Source organism: Triturus cristatus, chromosome 7, assembly GCF_964204655.1.
Source record: "Triturus cristatus chromosome 7, aTriCri1.1, whole genome shotgun sequence".
Classification (NCBI taxonomy): Eukaryota; Metazoa; Chordata; class Amphibia; order Caudata; family Salamandridae; genus Triturus; species Triturus cristatus.
The window spans coordinates 64,849,517-64,869,786 of NC_140590.1; the positions used below are offsets into that span (position 1 = coordinate 64,849,517).

At 52.2% G+C, this 20,270-nt stretch overlaps 1 protein-coding gene across 2 annotated transcripts in view; it reads left to right on the top strand.

Moving 5' to 3' along the window:
- The window catches only part of LOC146808823 (E3 ubiquitin-protein ligase TRIM39-like), a 132,883-nt gene extending 114,186 nt beyond the window's left edge, over positions 1-18,697 (top strand). The window contains exons 6-7 of one of the 2 annotated variants that reach the window (XR_014966265.1): positions 17,864-18,434; positions 18,513-18,697. Coding sequence is in view for 1 of the 2 variants with exons in the window: in XM_085615646.1 (XP_085471772.1) it covers positions 17,864-18,375 (512 nt within the window). In the remaining variant the exon portion in view is untranslated. Of the gene's footprint in view, positions 1-17,863 lie in introns of both variants that reach the window. The other variant, XM_085615646.1, reaches the window with a different exon arrangement.
- The last annotated feature ends 1,573 nt before the right edge of the window (positions 18,698-20,270 follow it).

Genomic DNA, 20,270 nt, shown 5'->3' on the forward strand with positions numbered 1-20,270 from the left:
GCTGCCATCCAGTCCTGGCAGCCCCCCGTCACCCAGACCGAGGTCCGAGCCTTCTTGGGGCTCACCGGCTACTACCGGCGGTTCGTGAAGGACTACGGCAGCATCGTGGGGCCCCTCACGGGTCTCACGTCCAAGAACCAACCGAAGCGGATTAACTGGACCCCCGATTGTCAAGCGGCCTTCGAGAAGCTGAAGGCCGCCCTGTGCACCGCCCCTGTGCTCCAGGCCCCCGATTACGGTCGGGAATTCGTGGTACAGACCGACGCCTCCGACCACGGCATCGGAGCCGTCCTTTCTCAGTTAAACCCCGAAGGTCATGACCAGCCGGTGGCCTTCATCAGTCGACGTCTCCTGGCCCGAGAACAGCGCTGGAGCACCGTCGAGAGGGAGGCCTTCGCAGTGGTGTGGGCCCTCAAAAAGCTCCGGCCCTATCTCTTCGGTACCCACTTCCGGGTACAAACCGACCATCGACCCCTGCAGTGGCTGATGCAGATGCGGGGGGAGAACCCGAAACTCTTGCGCTGGTCCATTTCCCTGCAGGGAATGGACTTCACGGTGGAGCACCGACCAGGCCAAGACCACGCCAACGCGGATGGCCTGTCCCGCTTTTTCCGCCTCGACGAAGAGAGTCCCCAAGGAGATGGGTGACTCTCCCCGCCTTCAGCTGGGGGGGACGCATGTTGGACAGGCCACACGAAGGGCTTGCTCCCTCCCCGCACGACAGGGCCCGAGCTCCGGCCCACCAGGTATAATCCACGAAAAGCACCTGTACCCCGTCGCCCGACGGATCTTCTGCCCTCGGACCTCTCCTCATCACGGGGCCCAGCCACCGGCTCCCCCGGCCGGTTCAAGCCGCCATCTTGGGCCCTGCACCACGAGGCCGCGTGGCCTCGCCCCGACCCTAACCCCGGGCCTGGCCGGCCCCGACATCCCGGCACCACCATCCACCCGGGAGGTGAGCGGACCACTTGGCAGGTCAATGGGAGGACGAAGTGTCAAAAGCTCTTCCCCCGCCAGGTGCCGATCGCCTCCAGCTCTCCCAGGCGCTGGCTCCACCCCCTGCTGGGTGTCTGGACACCTTCATCCCGGGCCCTCCGACCTCCAAGTGCGAGGGTCCGGACATCAAAGGGCGCCTGCCCTATAACTGGGGCAACTCCGGAGCAGGAAGGCAGTTGTATCCTGGAGTCGAGAGACACCGAGAGAACTCAGCCTTGACGGACTACTGGCGCTGCCGTAGCCCGCTCTTGTGAACCATCGTCCTGCCTGCTGGCGCTGCCGCGGCCTTCTACAACCTCCATCCTCGTCGGGACCTGCTGGCGCTGCCGCGGCCCGTTGTAACGACCATCCTCACCGGGACCTGCTGGCGCTGCCGCGGACCGTACATCGACCATCTTTCCGGGACCTGCTGGCGCTGCCGCGGCCCGTTGTAACGACCATCCTCACCGGGACCTGCTGGCGCTGCCGCAGACCGTACATCGACCATCTGTCCGGGACCTGCTGGCGCTGCCGCGGCCCGTACCAACTAAGCTCGAGGATTGTGAGCTACTCATCATCTCATCCAAACTACCCGACTGGTAGACAGACTGTCCCGCTACCCCTTACCCTGCTTTGAGAGACTTGAATCGAGGGGACCCCTGAGTCCAGACCTCCTTGTACCATTCAACCGTACCTTAAGAAGTGCTTATAAAGAACACTGAACCTCATCCGTGTGTGGTATCTGTCTGTGGGGGGGAAGTTACTTGTCTGTACGATCGCTGGAGACGGCTCTCCCCGGAGACCTCTCCTCCTGACCCCGGCCGACCCTCCCGGTCCGTCTATCCTTTCTAACACAAGTATGCGCGGCGTGTGCCATCCCTGGACACGTGTTTCGAGGTAGTTGCCTCTCGTCAGCAGGGAGTAGGAAAATGTGTGGGGTTGCTGTGTAAGCTGCTAAAATCGTTATCAGGTCTAGTACCTCTCGTAGCGCGCAGGTGCGTAACCATGAGTCCGTCGACTCCACCGGCTCAAGGGAGCCTGAATATAAAGTTAAACCAGATTGGTCGCACACTGCTACACCTACCAGGCGTGTTCCCCCAATGAAAATGGTCCCTGAAGGTCAGCGTCGGCGGATACACCTATGCTCGAGTGTGAATGCAAGTATGCGTGGCGTGTGCCATCCCTGGACACGTGTTTCGAGGTAGTTGCCTCTCGTCAGCAGGGAGTAGGAAAATGTGTGGGGTTGCTGTGTAAGCTGCTAAAATCGTTATCAGGTCTAGTACCTCTCGTAGCACGCAGGTGCGTAACCATGAGTCCGTCGACTCCACCGGCTCAAGGGAGCCTGAATATAAAGTTAAACCAGATTGGTCGCACACTGCTACACCTACCAGGCGTGTTCCCCCAATGAAAATGGTCCCTGAAGGTCAGCGTCGGCGGATACACCTATGCTCGAGTGTGAATGCAAGTATGCGTGGCGTGTGCCATCCCTGGACATGTGTTTCGAGGTAGTTGCCTCTCGTCAGCAGGGAGTAGGAAAATGTGTGGGGTTGCTGTGTAAGCTGCTAAAATCGTTATCAGGTCTAGTACCTCTCGTAGCGCGCAGGTGCGTAACCATGAGTCCGTCGACTCCACCGGCTCAAGGGAGCCTGAATATAAAGTTAAACCAGATTGGTCGCACACTGCTACACCTACCAGGCGTGTTCCCCCAATGAAAATGGTCCCTGAAGGTCAGCGTCGGCGGATACACCTATGCTCGAGTGTGAATGCAAGTATGCGTGGCGTGTGCCATCCCTGGACACGTGTTTCGAGGTAGTTGCCTCTCGTCAGCAGGGAGTAGGAAAATGTGTGGGGTTGCTGTGTAAGCTGCTAAAATCGTTATCAGGTCTAGTACCTCTCGTAGCGCGCAGGTGCGTAACCATGAGTCCGTCGACTCCACCGGCTCAAGGGAGCCTGAATATAAAGTTAAACCAGATTGGTCGCACACTGCTACACCTACCAGGCGTGTTCCCCCAATGAAAATGGTCCCTGAAGGTCAGCGTCGGCGGATACACCTATGCTCGAGTGTGAATGCAAGTATGCGTGGGGTGTGCCATCCCTGGACACGTGTTTCGAGGTAGTTGCCTCTCGTCAGCAGGGAGTAGGAAAATGTGTGGGGTTGCTGTGTAAGCTGCTAAAATCGTTATCAGGTCTAGTACCTCTCGTAGCGCGCAGGTGCGTAACCATGAGTCCGTCGACTCCACCGGCTCAAGGGAGCCTGAATATAAAGTTAAACCAGATTGGTCGCACACTGCTACACCTACCAGGCGTGTTCCCCCAATGAAAATGGTCCCTGAAGGTCAGCGTCGGCGGATACACCTATGCTCGAGTGTGAATGCAAGTATGCGTGGCGTGTGCCATCCCTGGACACGTGTTTCGAGGTAGTTGCCTCTCGTCAGCAGGGAGTAGGAAAATGTGTGGGGTTGCTGTGTAAGCTGCTAAAATCGTTATCAGGTCTAGTACCTCTCGTAGCGCGCAGGTGCGTAACCATGAGTCCGTCGACTCCACCGGCTCAAGGGAGCCTGAATATAAAGTTAAACCAGATTGGTCGCACACTGCTACACCTACCAGGCGTGTTCCCCCAATGAAAATGGTCCCTGAAGGTCAGCGTCGGCGGATACACCTATGCTCGAGTGTGAATGCAAGTATGCGTGGCGTGTGCCATCCCTGGACACGTGTTTCGAGGTAGTTGCCTCTCGTCAGCAGGGAGTAGGAAAATGTGTGGGGTTGCTGTGTAAGCTGCTAAAATCGTTATCAGGTCTAGTACCTCTCGTAGCGCGCAGGTGAAAGGTACTTAACCTCATATATTTGGCAGTCTACTAGGCACCCCGCATACAGACCTGCTCCCTGCTGACGAGAGGCAACTACCTCGAAACACGTGTCCAGGGATGGCATTTATTGTTTATACTTGTAGCATAGGTGTACTCGCCGCTGCTACTTCATTCTCCAGAATCCTATGGGGCTACTTGCTAGTATGACCAGCGGAGTGCGACCCACGTTGAAAGTGTATTTAAAGCTCCCTCGAGCGATTGGCTGACGAGTCAGGATACCGCACCCGCGCGCCGTGAAAGGTACTTAACCTCATATATTTGGCAGTCTACTAGGCACCCCGCATACAGACCTGCTCCCTGCTGACGAGAGGCAACTACCTCGAAACACGTGTCCAGGGATGGCATTTATTGTTTATACTTGTAGCATAGGTGTACTCGCCGCTGCTACTTCATTCTCCAGAATCCTATGGGGCTACTTGCTAGTATGACCAGCGGAGTGCGACCCACGTTGAAAGTGTATTTAAAGCTCCCTCGAGCGATTGGCTGACGAGTCAGGATACCGCACCCGCGCGCCGTGAAAGGTACTTAACCTCATATATTTGGCAGTCTACTAGGCACCCCGCATACAGACCTGCTCCCTGCTGACGAGAGGCAACTACCTCGAAACACGTGTCCAGGGATGGCATTTATTGTTTATACTTGTAGCATAGGTGTACTCGCCGCTGCTACTTCATTCTCCAGAATCCTATGGGGCTACTTGCTAGTATGACCAGCGGAGTGCGACCCACGTTGAAAGTGTATTTAAAGCTCCCTCGAGCGATTGGCTGACGAGTCAGGATACCGCACCCGCGCGCCGTGAAAGGTACTTAACCTCATATATTTGGCAGTCTACTAGGCACCCCGCATACAGACCTGCTCCCTGCTGACGAGAGGCAACTACCTCGAAACACGTGTCCAGGGATGGCATTTATTGTTTATACTTGTAGCATAGGTGTACTCGCCGCTGCTACTTCATTCTCCAGAATCCTATGGGGCTACTTGCTAGTATGACCTGCGGAGTGCGACCCACGTTGAAAGTGTATTTAAAGCTCCCTCGAGCGATTGGCTGACGAGTCAGGATACCGCACCCGCGCGCCGTGAAAGGTACTTAACCTCATATATTTGGCAGTCTACTAGGCACCCCGCATACAGACCTGCTCCCTGCTGACGAGAGGCAACTACCTCGAAACACGTGTCCAGGGATGGCATTTATTGTTTATTCTTGTAGCATAGGTGTACTCGCCGCTGCTACTTCATTCTCCAGAATCCTATGGGGCTACTTGCTAGTATGACCAGCGGAGTGCGACCCACGTTGAAAGTGTATTTAAAGCTCCCTCGAGCGATTGGCTGACGAGTCAGGATACCGCACCCGCGCGCCGTGAAAGGTACTTAACCTCATATATTTGGCAGTCTACTAGGCACCCCGCATACAGACCTGCTCCCTGCTGACGAGAGGCAACTACCTCGAAACACGTGTCCAGGGATGGCATTTATTGTTTATACTTGTAGCATAGGTGTACTCGCCGCTGCTACTTCATTCTCCAGAATCCTATGGGGCTACTTGCTAGTATGACCAGCGGAGTGCGACCCACGTTGAAAGTGTATTTAAAGCTCCCTCGAGCGATTGGCTGACGAGTCAGGATACCGCACCCGCGCGCCGTGAAAGGTACTTAACCTCATATATTTGGCAGTCTACTAGGCACCCCGCATACAGACCTGCTCCCTGCTGACGAGAGGCAACTACCTCGAAACACGTGTCCACGGATGGCATTTATTGTTTCTACTTGTAGCATAGGTGTACTCGCCGCTGCTACTTCATTCTCCAGAATCCTATGGGGCTACTTGCTAGTATGACCAGCGGAGTGCGACCCACGTTGAACATGCATCTACACTGACCTAGCGCATGCATCTTCTCTGAACTAGCACAAGCACCTACGCTGACCTAGTGCATGCACCTACACTGACCTAGCGCATGCATCTACACTGAACTAGCACAAGCACCTACACTGACCTAGCGCATGCATCTACACTGAACTAGCACATGCACCTACACTGACCCAGCACATGCACCGACACTGAACTAGCGCATGCACCTACACTGACCTAGCGCATGCACCTACACTGACCTAGCGCATGCATCTACACTGAACTAGCGCATGGACCTACACTGACCTAGCGCATGCATCTACACTGAACTAGCACAAGCACCTACACTGACCTAGTGCATGCACCTACACTGACCTAGCGCATGCATCTACACTGAACTAGCACATGCACCTACACTGACCTAGTGCATGCACCTACACTGACCTAGCGCATGCATCTACACTGAACTAGCACATGCACCTACACTGACCTAGCACATGCACCTACACTGACCTAGCACATGCACCTACACTGACCTAGCGCATGCATCTACACTGACCTAGTACATGCATCTACACTGACCTAGTACATGCATCTACACTGACCTAGTGCATGCACCTACACTGACCTAGCGCATGCATCTACACTGAACTAGCCCATGCATCTACACTGACCTAGCGCATGCACCTACACTGACCTAGCACATGCATCTACACTAACCTAGCGCAAGCATCTACAGTGACCTAGCACATGCATCTACACTGACCTAGAGCAAACATCTACAGTGACCTAGCACATGCACCTACACTGACCTAGCACATGCACCTACACTGACTCAGCACATGCAGATACACTGACCTAGCGCATGCATCTACTCTGAACTAGCACAAGCACCTACACTGACCTAGTGCATGCACCTACACTGACCTAGCGCATGCATCTACACTGAATTAGCACATGCACCTACACTGACCTAGTGCATGCACCTACACTGACTCAGCACATGCAGCTACACTGACCTAGCGCATGCATCTACACTGAACTAGCACAAGCGCCTACAATGACTTAGTGCATGCACCTACACTAACCTAGCGCATGCATCTACACTGAACTAGCACAAGTACCTGCACTGACCTAGCGCATGCATCTTCACTGAACTAGCACATGCACCTACACTGACCCAGCACATGCACCGACACTGAACTAGCACATGCATCTACACTGAACTAGCGCATGCACCTACACTGACCTAGCGCATGCATCTACACTGAACTAGCACATGCACCTACACTGACCTAGCGCATGCACCTACACTGACCTACCGCATGCATCTACACTGAACTAGCGCATGCACCTACACTGACCTAGCGCATGCATCTACACTGAACTAGCACATGCACCTACACTGAACTAGCGCATGGACCTACACTGACCTAGCGCATGCATCTACACTGAACTAGCACATGCATCTACACTGACCTAGCGCATGCATCTTCTCTGAACTAGCACAAGCACCTACGCTGACCTAGTGCATGCACCTACACTGACCTAGCGCATGCATCTATACTGAACTAGCACAAGCACCTACACTGACCTAGCGCATGCATCTACACTGAACTAGCACATGCACCTACACTGACCCAGCACATGCACCGACACTGAACTAGCGCATGCACCTACACTGACCTAGCGCATGCACCTACACTGACCTAGCGCATGCATCTACACTGAACTAGCGCATGGACCTACACTGACCTAGCGCATGCATCTACACTGAACTAGCACAAGCACCTACACTGACCTAGTGCATGCACCTACACTGACCTAGCGCATGCATCTACACTGAACTAGCACATGCACCTACACTGACCTAGTGCATGCACCTACACTGACCTAGCGCATGCATCTACACTGAACTAGCACATGCACCTACACTGACCTAGCACATGCACCGACACTGAACTAGCGCATGCATCTACACTGAACTAGCACATGCACCTACACTGACCTAGCGCATGCACCTACACTGACCTAGCACATACATCTACACTCACCTAGCACATGCACCTACACTGACCTGGGCACATGCATCTACACTGAACTAGCACATGCACCTACACTGACCTAGCGCATGCACCTACACTGACCTAGCACATGCATCTACACTGAACTAGCACATGCACCTACACTGACCTAGCACATGCATCTACACTGAAGTAGCACATGCACCTACACTAGCCTAGCGCATGCACCTACACTGACCTAGCACATGCATCTACACTGGCCTAGCGCATGCACCTACACTGACCTAGCACATGCATCTACACTGAACTAGCACATGCACCTACACTGAACTAGCACATGCACCTACACTGACCTAGCTCATGCATCTACACTGACCTAGAGCATGCATCTACACTGACCTAGTGCATGCACCTACACTGACCCAGCACATGCATCTACACTGAACTAGCACATGCACCTACACTGACCTAGCACATGCACGTACACTGACCTAGCACATGCATCTACACTGACCTAGCGCATGCACCTACACTGACCTAGCACATGCATCTACACTGAACTAGCACATGCACCTACACTGACCTAGCACATGCACCTACACTGACCTAGCGCATGCATCTACACTGACCTAGCGCATGCATCTACACTGACCTAGCACATGCATCTACACTGACCTAGAGCATGCATCTACACTGACCTAGCACATGCACCTACACAGAGCTAGCACATGCATCTACACTCACCTAGCACATGCACCTACACTGACCTAGCACATGCACCTACACTGAACTAGCACATGCATCTACACTGACCTAGCACATGCACCTACACTGACCTAGCACATGCACCTACACTGACCTAGCGCATGCATCTACACTGACCTAGCGCATGCATCAACACTGACCTAGCACATGCATCTACACTGACCTAGCCCATACACCTACACTGACCTAGCACATGCACCTACACTGAGCTAGCACATGCATCTACACTGGCCTAGCGCATGCACCTACACTGACCTTGCACATGCACCTACACTGACCTAGCACATGCATCTACACTGGCCTAGCGCATGCACCTACACTGACCTAGCGCATGCACCTACACTGACCTAGCACATGCATCTACACTGACCTAACACGTGCGTCTACACTGACCTAACACATGCATCTACACTGACCTAGCCCATGAGCCTACACTGACTTAGCGCATGCACCTGCACTCACCTAGCCCATGCGCCTACAGTGACCTAGCGCATGCACCTACACTGAACTAGCACATGCACCCACACTTACGTTGTGCATGCACCTACAATGATCTAACACATGTATCTACACTGACGCAGCTCATACACCTACATTGACCTAGCCCCTGCAACTACACTGATCTAGTGCATGAACCTACAATGACCTAACACATGTATCTACACTGACTCACTGCATGCACCTATACTGACCAAATGTATCACCTACTCTGCCCTGTTGCATGTACCTATACTGACCTACCACACGCACTTACAGTGACCTAACTCATGCTTCTCCAGTATTGGGGTGTCTTTCCTAGATTCACATGCTTGAATCATTCCCCATCGTCGAAGTGGGAGTCCCACGGTACATAAAATATCAATATATATATACATATATACATAGTATAACAGTAGCTTAGCTAAACAATACTACCACAGAGCCGCCACCACCATCGCTCCAGAACTACGACGCACCATCAATGCCACCTTCAAAACCGGCATCTTCCCTGACGACTGGAAATGCGCAGAAGTCAGACCCCTGCTCAAGAAGCCCTCAGCAGACCCCACAGACCTCAAGAACTACTGACCCATCTCCCTCCTCCGCTTCGTGGCCAAAGTCACGAAAAAACCGTCAATGCACAACTAACGAGATTCATCGGAGAAAACTCCATCCTCGACCCCTCCCAATCAGGATTCCATAGCACCGAGACCTCTCTACTTGCCACAACAGACGACTTCCGCACCCTCCTCGACCAATGAAACACACCACAGCCCTGAACCTACTCGACCTCTTTGCAGCATTCCACTCCGTCTCCCACTGCACACTCACCGCCAGACTCCACAACCCCGGCATACAAGGAACCGCCCTTGACTAGATCTGCTCGTTCCTCACCGGCAGAATCCAAAGAATCAGACTACCACCCTTCCTCTCCAAACCCACGGAAATCAACTACGGAGTACCCCAAGGATCATCGCTCAGCCCCACGCTCTTCAACATCTACATGGCCCCCTCGCCGCCATCGTCCGACAGCACGGACTCAGCATAGTATCCTACCCCAACGACACCCAGCTCATCCTCTCCCTCACCAAGGACCCCTTCACCACCAGACTCAACTTCCAGGAAGGAATGAAGGACGTCGCATCCTGGATGAGCAGCAGCTGCATGAAGCTCAACTCAGAGAAGACAGAGGTCCTCGTCCTCGGACCTTCCCCTTCTGCATGGGACAACACCTGGTGGCCCACCACCCTTGGCAGCCCTACCAACCCCACGGAAAACGCCCAAAACTTTGGCATCGTACTTGACTCCTCCCTCTCCATGAGCCCTCAGGTCAACGCCGTCACCTCCAGCAGCTTCAACACGCTCTGCATCCTCCGAAAAACCTTCAAATGGATCCTCCCCGAATCAAGAAAGGCCGTCACCCACGCACTCCTAACCAGCAGACTGGACTACAGAAACGCCCTCTTCGCCGGGATCAACAAGTCTCTGCTCCACAAGCTCTAGACCATACAGAACACCGCAGCCAGACTCGTCCTCGGTATCTCTCGACATGAACACATCACCTAACACCTACGGAACCTCTATTGGCTCCCCGTTGAGAAGAGAGTTACTTTCAAGATACTCACCCATGCCTCCAAATGCCTCCACAACATCGGACCCCAATATCTCAACAAGAGAATCTCCTTCCACGTACCCAAGAGAAACCTCCAATCTGTCGACCTCACCCTTGCTGAAACCCCGCGCATCCGCAGAGCCAGAACATGTGGAAGAGCATTCTCCTACACCGCGGCCAAGACCTGGAACCAGCTCCCGATCGGCATCAGATGCGCCCCCAACATGAACAGCCTCAAGGAAGACACTTAAGACTGGGCTCTTCGACTGAACGGAGCTGCTCACCTCCCCCCGCGCCTTGAGACCCTCAGCGCACTTACAGTTCCCCTGATTGATTGATTGATTCACCAGTACAGTATGCCTCGGAGTGACTCTGTTACTTTGTACCATCTAATTCTGTGTACTGACAAGTAAAGTATGAATTGGAGTGGCCCTGTTACTCTGTAACATCCAATATAGTGTACTGACTAGTACAGTACACCTTCTGGGAGCTCTGCCACTCTGTACCATCTAGTGCAGTGTACTGACTAGTACAGTATTCCTTCTAGTAGCTCTCTTACTCTGTACCATCCAGTAGAGTGTACTGCCTAGCACTGTTTACCTTGTAGTAGCTCTGTGCCTCTGTGCCATCTAATGCAGTGTACTGGGTAGTACTGTATACCTTGGAGTAGGTCTGTCACTCTGTGCCATCTAATGCAGTATACAGACTAGTACATTATACCTTCTAGAAGCTCTCTTACTCTGTACTATCTAAAATAGAGTACTGCCCCGGTTACTTACCGGTAATCTTCATTGCTCCGAGTATAGTCTTTCTCGCCACAAGATTAACGAAGTGAGCTTCAGCTCCACATCAGAACCCTCCAAAGCAAAAGTTAGCCTCTCATGCGTCCCATCCCTTCCCAACATGGCCGACCCCTATCACCCCTGACCTCTATAAGAGGAGGGTCGGCCCAACCCTCAGCCTGAGAACTACCAAGCAGAAACATGAAGCCGATAGCAACACAGGGAGGGAGGGATGGGAACTCATGTGGCGAGGAAGACTATACTCGGAGTAATGAAGATTACAGGTAAGTAACCGGGGCATTATCTCCTCGTAAGTCTTCCTCGCCATTTGATTAACAAAGTGAGCACTTACCAAACCCAAGTGGCTTCATGGCTATTCACAAGAAACTAATGGACCAGAAGGGGATGCCAAAAACACAGACGAGTGGAAGAAACCACCCAAGAGACAGGCACCCATGAGCAGGGAGAACCAGCCCGGGACAGGGAGACACTGGGAGGGGAGGGCCGAAAACCCAAAACCCCTGAGACCCAAAGGGCTGCCAGAAAATCCGCCCGAACCAACGACTGAAGGAGAACAGAGAAGGAACGGAACCAGACCGTACGGAGTCAAAAGCAACAAACAAACTGGCACCACAACAGCAAGAGGCCGGTTGCCCAAACTGCCAAGACTGCCCGACAGACAGTCAAAAGAGTGAGGGAAGCAAAAGCCACAGGCTCCGGAATCAAAGGAAAGAGGGCAACGCCACCACAGAGACAACAAGATGCCAGAGCAGCCAAAAGATACAGCCCGACGCAAACACAGCAATACAGCACGTCAGACCACCACACCAAGAGAACAGAAACCACCCTAAGTCCAGTGACCGGAGGGAAAGAAGGAAACAAAACCTACCAGGCCCGGCGGTCAACTGAGGAAACCGAAGGCAGAAGTCGAGGAACCAGACGCAACCAAGCAGACCAGCAGGAGCCGCAAGAACGGAGGAGAGCGCAGAAAGGAACCCATCACCTCGTCCAACCTGCAGAATGGAAGGCCAACAAAACACCATAAACAAGGTGAAAAACAGGCAGGCCATGGACCCCATTGGCCCAAAGGACCTTCCGGAAGAGAGCGCCACACTAGCAAAGGCACAAGGCAAAACAGCCCCCGATAGCCACAGGAAACAACCCTGAAGCAACCCGGCCACCAAAGCAGCCAACAGCGGAAAGCCCGCAAGGCCGCCCAAGGAGGCCAAAAATCAGAAGGGACCAGGCCCATGGCTAAGCCACCAGAAAGGAAAGCGAAGGCCCATCACAGGGCCACTACGCACAAGGAAGCATACAGCACCCGGCAGCATGGGGAACGCTGGGTGAACGAGCGTGGCATCCCAGCGCAGAGGCCTAGCAACCTGTCCCTGTAATGGTTCACGTGTAGTAAACGAGCTGCCGAAGCGAGGACCCAGGAGGCCACCAAGCCAACCAATGACCAGGCCCGACCCAGCTGAACAACTGAAAGCCACCAAGAAAAGGAGCATACAGGGAGGTAAGGCCAGAGGTAGAAACACAACAATGGCTAGAAGGAAAGAAGAGCTGGGCGAAACGACCCCGAAGAAATGCCAACACCTCCAGGGAGCAACCCCAAGCCAACAGGTACCAGTACCTACCCCAGAGCCAGGGATAAAGAGGAAGAGGACACAAAATCCCCACAGGAAGCTGAGCGTTCCGCAAAGGGGAATGAAGAACCAGGAAAGCCCAGCACCCCCGGACAATCAACACCCAAAGCGGCGGAAACCAAGGAGAAGAACCCAGGCGAGCACCACCAACAGGTTAAATGCCCCGTCCAGGCCAAACTAGTCCAGAACCCGCGTAAGAAAATAGAGTGGATGAAAGCGCCACGCCTGAAGCCCGAACGAGCAATACTCCTGGAAGAGAAACAGTCCCGATTGACCACCCCCGGACACCAGCCAAGCCCAGAACAAATTGTCAAAGGAACGGCCAACAGAAGGTAGATGAGAAACCCGCCAGCAAGGGGACCAACCGACCCCGCAAAGACCGGGAACCCAAGCACTCCCCACTGGCCGGAAAAGACCACAACCACCTGGGAAGGGGACACCAGAAAAGGAAGACCGCAGGCCGCAACTGCAGACAGGGCGGAAAGGGAGCTGCGTGCCCGACCCGCGACAGAGGAAAGGGAAGAGCATGGACACCACCAACCCGGACCGAACCCGTGGAGCACAACCACTGGCATAACAGAACTGTGGGCGGGACAAGAAAAAGTAAACCCACGGGAACATGTGAAGACGAGAATGCACCAGAACCCAGGACGGCCCAGCAGCACTGAGACCCACCGGATGGAACAAGCCCCCAAGAGAAGGACAATGCAAAGCACCGCCCGCCAACAAGGCACAAGAACACCCGACACACATGCCGTGGAGGCCCAAGAAAGACCATCCCAATAGGAAAAACCAGGGGGGCAGAGAAAAAACCAAGGGGGACTGCCAGGAATCGTAAGAGCACCAATACCCCACCGGGAAACAGGAAGCGCCGGAGAAGAACCTGGGAGACCACCAAGATTGACAGTGGGGCGACGCGGCCTAATGCAGGACCCACGGAACCGCAACAGAGCCCACCCAGGACGTAAGGAGAGGCAACAGATGGCCCCCAACAGAGCCCCAACAGCCAGGAGCCGAGGAGAAGCATGACACGGACAGGAGGCGTGGCAGCTGCCTGCCGAGCCAGGAAGCAGGATGAGAAAGGGGCACCACGGAGGCGGCCCCGGACTGGAAAGGGCAAGCCCCCCAGGAGCAGAAGCAGAAGCAAAATCCTGCATGGAGACCACAGTAGCAGCCCAGAGAAGGACGGACAGGTGCCAACAGCAGCCCGCCCCCATCAGACACGCAGCAGCCAACAGCCCCTCGAATTCCCGGGAGGACGCCCAACGAGGGACCAACCAGGCCAGACCCCACACAACAATGGCGAGCAGGCGGGAACAGGAGCAAACAAGATGGAAGTACTGCAGATCCAAAGCCCGGAAGGGAAGAAAGAGCCAGCGACAAACACAGCAAACAAAATGAAGCCATGGCCCTGCGACATACCCCAAACGCCAGTAAAACACCAGGACATGAACTCACAAACCATAGGACAAATGGCCGAAATCTTTGGTCCCACTAGTACGTACCTTGATGGCAAAATATACAGCGCTGTCATTCAGTGCGTAACACTACCATATGGAATTCTTCTTGGCTACCCTAGAATAAAGAAAACATGAGAAAACAACCAGAAGGGTCCAATGCTGTGTCATGCGGAGCACTTTACAGTGTACGCACGGCTCCTGGATTTCGCTACAAAAATCACAAATCCGCACTATACAATAGTCAGAAATGACCAGCAGGTAATAATACAAAGATTTATGCAACAAATGTAGTACGTAGCAGACCACCTCACATAAAGCACAGATTCGTAATTTAGCAGTAATTTCATTGCCGAGACTCAAACCGATTTCCCCAGCCTTAAGGGCAACCGCTCTAGTCTTAAGGCCACATTATCTCTACTTCCCATTTACACACTGCGCTTAGAAGCAGGTCCGTTAACACTAGTTATGATGGGGGAAACCAATGCACCCAGATTGGAAAAAGTTACCGCAATCAACCAATGAAAGCTGTTAGGCCTACCGTGCAACTGGTGTCGGAAACCCCTCTCGGAATATTAAAAGATATATATACATAAATATCACACTCACCCAGAGTACGATGATCCCGTATAACAGCACTGGGTCACCACGACCCCAAAAAATAACGATATGCCAGAGTCTGAACCGTGACAGCAGCAGAAGAGCCAAGCAGAATCGAGAGCTCCTACCATTACTTGCTCACTTTTCCTGCCATCTTAAACCCAGGATTTCAGTTTCACTGTGTGAGAATAACGTAGCGCGCATGTGTGTGTTCCGGACACCTCAAACAACATATACACAACGGAAGCTACGTGTAGTAAGGGGAGAGAAACAAAACTCACTACGTCTGGAAAAGAATCAGAAAGAATCCCACTAAGGACAGGTGCCACGCAAAGGACACCAGTAAAGTACAAGCCACATGCCCTCGGCCTGAGGAACGGCTGAGTAATGCGGCATCATACAGGACAGGGATCGGCTGAGGCAACGGCCGCAGCGCACGGCTCCAGGCTGAATGAAGCTCCTGGCAACTCGCGCGCCCACTCTGAAGGAAGCTTCAGGGATCCAACCTGTCCAAAGAGACTACGCCCAGCAAGCGGACTATCGCGGCAAGGCAATGAGTCCGGCTCCACATCTAGGAGCCGTAAATGCGATATGGGCCAAACCGCCCAACCCGAGGCCGCTAGAGGTAGCGAAGGCCTGCAGCAGCCTGGGCCCAGCCAGTCTCTCAGGACAGAAACAGTATAGTTTGCAGCGAGACCCCCTGGGGGCCCCGAAAAACCAAACAACCACAAGGCGGTGGTGCCCCCGGGGACCGTAGAATGGACCGCCGGGTGCCCGCACCCCCACCTCAAACACAAGCCCAAGCCGCCCCAGCAATGGGAGACCCGGGGATGAAAGGAGCCTCACCAACGGAAGGAGCGCCACCAGGGGGGGGAGGGAGGGGGTCCTGGGCACAAGTATAACCATCAAAACACTCTGCCCACACGGACTAGGGTAGAGGAAAAAAGGCCGCGAGGAAGATCCCCAGACCCCCTCGTCCGTCCCCCTGTAAACCCTTGGCTCGCTAAAGCAGAGCCTAACCGGCCCAGACCTGACACCGGGGGAAGGAAGCAGGATGGTCCCAGAGTCCTAGGGCCGGCTAGATCAGGTCCACCAACAAGGGACCCCAGTTCCAGCTACAGCAGGAACCACTTACCTGAAACACGCTCTGGAGAATCTGCAGCGCAGAACCCAAAAAACAGGCAGAGGGTTGGGCCGGCCCTCCTCCTATAGAGGTCAGGGGTGATAGGGGTCGGCCATGTTGGCAAGGGATGGGAGGCGTGGGAGGCTAACTTTTGCTTTGGAGGGTTCTGGTGTGGAGCTGAAGCTCACTTTGTTAATCATGTGGCGAGGAAGACTTACGAGGAGGTAATGACTAATACAGTATAATTTGGAGTGCCCATCTTACAATGTACTATCTAATGCAGTCTACTGAGTAGTACAGTATTCCTTCTAGTAGCTCTGTTACTCTGTTCCATCTGATGCCATGTACTGACTAGTACAGTATACGTTCCAGTAGCTCTGTCACTAAGTACCATCTAATGCAATGTATTGAGTAGTACTGTGTAACTTCTAGTAGCTCTCCTACTCTGCACCATCCAATGCAGTGTACTGACTGGTACTGTACAGTATACCTTGGGGTAGCTCTGTCACTCTATACCATCTAATGGAGTGTACAGACTAGTACTGTACACTTCTAGTACCTCTGTCACTCTGTGACTTCTATTGCAGTGTACTGACTACTACTATATACCTTCTAATAGCTCTGTCACTACTCTCTATCATATAACACAGTGTACTGACTAGTACAGTATACCTTGGAGTTACTCTGTACCAACTAATGTGGTGTACTGTCTAATACAATACACCTTGGAATAGGTCTGTCAGTCCAGTACCTCTGTCACTCTGTGACATGTATACAGTGTAATGACTAGTACTGTATACCTTCTAGTAGCTCTGTCACTCCGTACCATCTAATGCAGTGTGTTGACTAGTACAGTACACTTCTGTACCTCTGTTACTCTCTGCCATCTAATGCAGTGTATTGACTAGTACTGTATACCTTGAAATAGGTCTGTCACTCTGTACAATTTAATGGAGTGTACTGACTAGTACTGTATACCTTCTTGTGCTTTAGTGTAGTGAGCAGTCTAGTGCCGCGCGCTTTAGTGTAGTGAGAAGTCTAGTGCTGTGCGCTTTAGTGTAGTGAGCAGTCTAGTGCCACGCGCTTTAGTGTAGTGAGCGGTCTAGTGCCATGCGCTTTAGTGAAGTGAGCGGTCTAGTGTGACACGCTTTAGTGTAGTGAGTAGTCTAGTGCCGCACGCTATAGTGTAGTGAGCAGTCTAGTGCTGTACACTTTAGTGTAGTGAGCGGTCTAGTGCCGCTGTGCGCTTTAGTGTAGTGAGCAGTCTAGTGCTGCGTGCTTTACTGTAGTGAGCAGTCTAGTGCCGTACGCTTTAGTGTAGTGAGAAGTCTAGAGCCACGCGCTTTAGTGTAGTGAGTGGTCTAGTGCTGTGCGCTTTACTGTAGTGAGCAATGTAGTGCTGCACACTTTAGTGTAGTGAGCAGTCTAGTGCCGCACGCTTTAGTGTAGTGAGCGGTCTAGTGCCGCACGCTTTAGTGTAGTGAGCACTCTAGTGCAGCACGCTTTAGTGTAGTGATCAGTCTAGTGCCGCACGCTTTAGTGTAGTGAGCAGTCTAGTGCCGCGCGCTCTCTAGCGCCGCGTGATCCTTCCAGGTGTGGTGTACATTAATCATATGTAAAACAGAAGCAGTAATTACAGCCTTTCTTTGTGTCATTAAATCTCTAATTGTGAATCTCTTCTCTGCAGCGATGGTGACTCTGGATCCTGACACGGCTCATCGTCGGCTCCTCCTGTCTGAGGGGGGGAGACGTGTGAGACTGACGGACACAGAACAGCCCCTGCCGGACACCCCCAAGAGATTCACCTACTACTTCTGTGTGCTGGGGAGCGAGGGGTTCCCCTCCGGCAGACATTACTGGGAGGTGCAGCTGCTGCAGGAGGGGGCGCTGTGGCGTGTGGGGGTCGCAGCAGAGTCTGTGAACAGGAAGGGAGGGATCACATGGTCACCTGAGGGGGGAGTCTGGGCAGTGGAGGGGGGAGCGGGTCAGTACACGGCTCTCACCTCCCCTCTGACCCCTCTGTCCTCTCGTGAGAAGCCCCTGAAGCTGGGGGTGTATCTGGACTACGAGGGGGGGCGGCTGTCCCTGTACAATGCTGACTCCATGGAGCTTCTCCACTCCTTCCCGCGGGCGCCCTTCACACAGAGGCTCTTCCCGCTCTTCTGTCTCTATGGAGGAGCGGAGCTGAGGCTGGTGTGAGCCCCCCTCCCTCCCCCTCAACTGTCATCCACGGTTCAAACACCAACATTCCAAAGAATCTTCAAACACCAACATTCCAAAGAATCTTCAAACACCAACATTCCAAAGAATCTTCAAACACCAACATTCCAAAGGACCTTCTTCACAATGACCCTCTCACCTGTTTCCATGACAACCAGAAGCCTCACGTGAAACTATGTATCTCTTTTCCTTGTACATTTTTAAAACAAGGGCAGACAATGTTTGCTGTGTGAATCATACAAAACCGCATGTAACATATGATAAAGTCTCTGCAGAATTAAACAAGCATTGGCATAGCCAACAGGTCTCGCCTTTAGGTTCTTGTAAGTGTTTAGGTATGTTGCAGAGCAGTGTGGCTGCTGTACTCCGTACTGCAAAATTGGTGTCTAGTTCAGTGGCATGGGGCAGTGGCATGGTGTGCTGTTATAAGGTGTGTGATGGTGGGATGGATGTGGGTAGTGTGCTGGGGTGCATGTGGGTGGCATATGCATCTTTACAACAAAAATCACCAATTATAATTAGATTAATAATGCTTGTCTACAAACTATTGAAAGGGCAATAAGGGTAAATGTAATATGCATGGCCCATGGACCAATCTAACATGTTTTTAATAGTAAAATATCGATTGAAAACAACGAAGCTACAGGTCTGTCGTTAACTCTTACGTTTACTGTTAGTGTTTCCAAATTGTTAAATCCATAACCACATCGATTGGCGGCAATTTCCCAGAGCACACAGTCACTCATTGCAATGATCTAGCAACATTTTTTTTTTAAATCTCCGAAATTTACTGTTCCCCATAACGTACAATAAATACACTAAATTCTACCCCAAAAAGAAAGACTCTGGACTCACCCACCGTTTGCCTCACAAATGCCCCCTCCCTATTACAACATAAACTCTTCAAACACTTTTTACTAAAGTGAAATCTAGTTCCGCTGTAGACCCCACACATCCCCACATACTCCTTCAAGGATACAGCCACTAGCTACAACTTCCTTCTCTCTCCCGCAGGAACCTTAATCGCCAAAGTTGCATCTACATTTTTATTGTCGCCTGAAAACCTCTGAACTCACAAGGAAATGTTCTTTGTAGCAGGCATCTTAATCCTCTGCGAAACTTTAGCATAAGTGGAAACAGCCATTGGCTAAAACTCCAATCTGTCTCCTGCAGGAACATTAATTTCCAAAGTTAACTTTACATTTTTATTGTTGCCTGAAAACCTCAGAACACACAAGGACATGTTCTTTGCAGCAGGCATCTTGATCCTCTGTGCTACTTTAGCATGAGTGGAAACAGCCACAAGATAAAACTTCCATCTCTCTCCCACAGAAACATTAATAGCCAAGGTTACCTTTACATTTTTATTGTTGACTGAAAACCTCTGGACACACTAGGACATGTTCTTTGCAGCAGGGCTCTTAATCCTCTACAACATTTTAACATGAGTCGGAACAGCCACTAGATAAAACTCTAATGTCACTCTCCAGCAGGAACCTTAATTGCCAAAGTTACCTTTACATTTTTATTGTTGCCTGGAAACCTCTGACAACACGGAGATATTTTCTTTGCAGTAGGCATCTTAATCCTCTGCACTACTTTAGCATGAGTGGAAACAGCCACTAGATAAAATTTCCATTTCCGTCCTGCAGGAACCTTAATCGCCAAAGTTACCTTTACATTTTTATTGTTGCCTGAAAACCTCTTAGCACACAAGAGCATGTTCTTTGCAGCAGGCATCTTAATCCTCTGCGCTACTTCAGCATGAGTGAAAACAGCCACTAGATAAAACTTCCGATCTCTCTCCCACAGAAACATTAATTGCCGAGGTTACCTTTACATTTTTATTGTTGCCTGAAAGCCTTTGAACACAC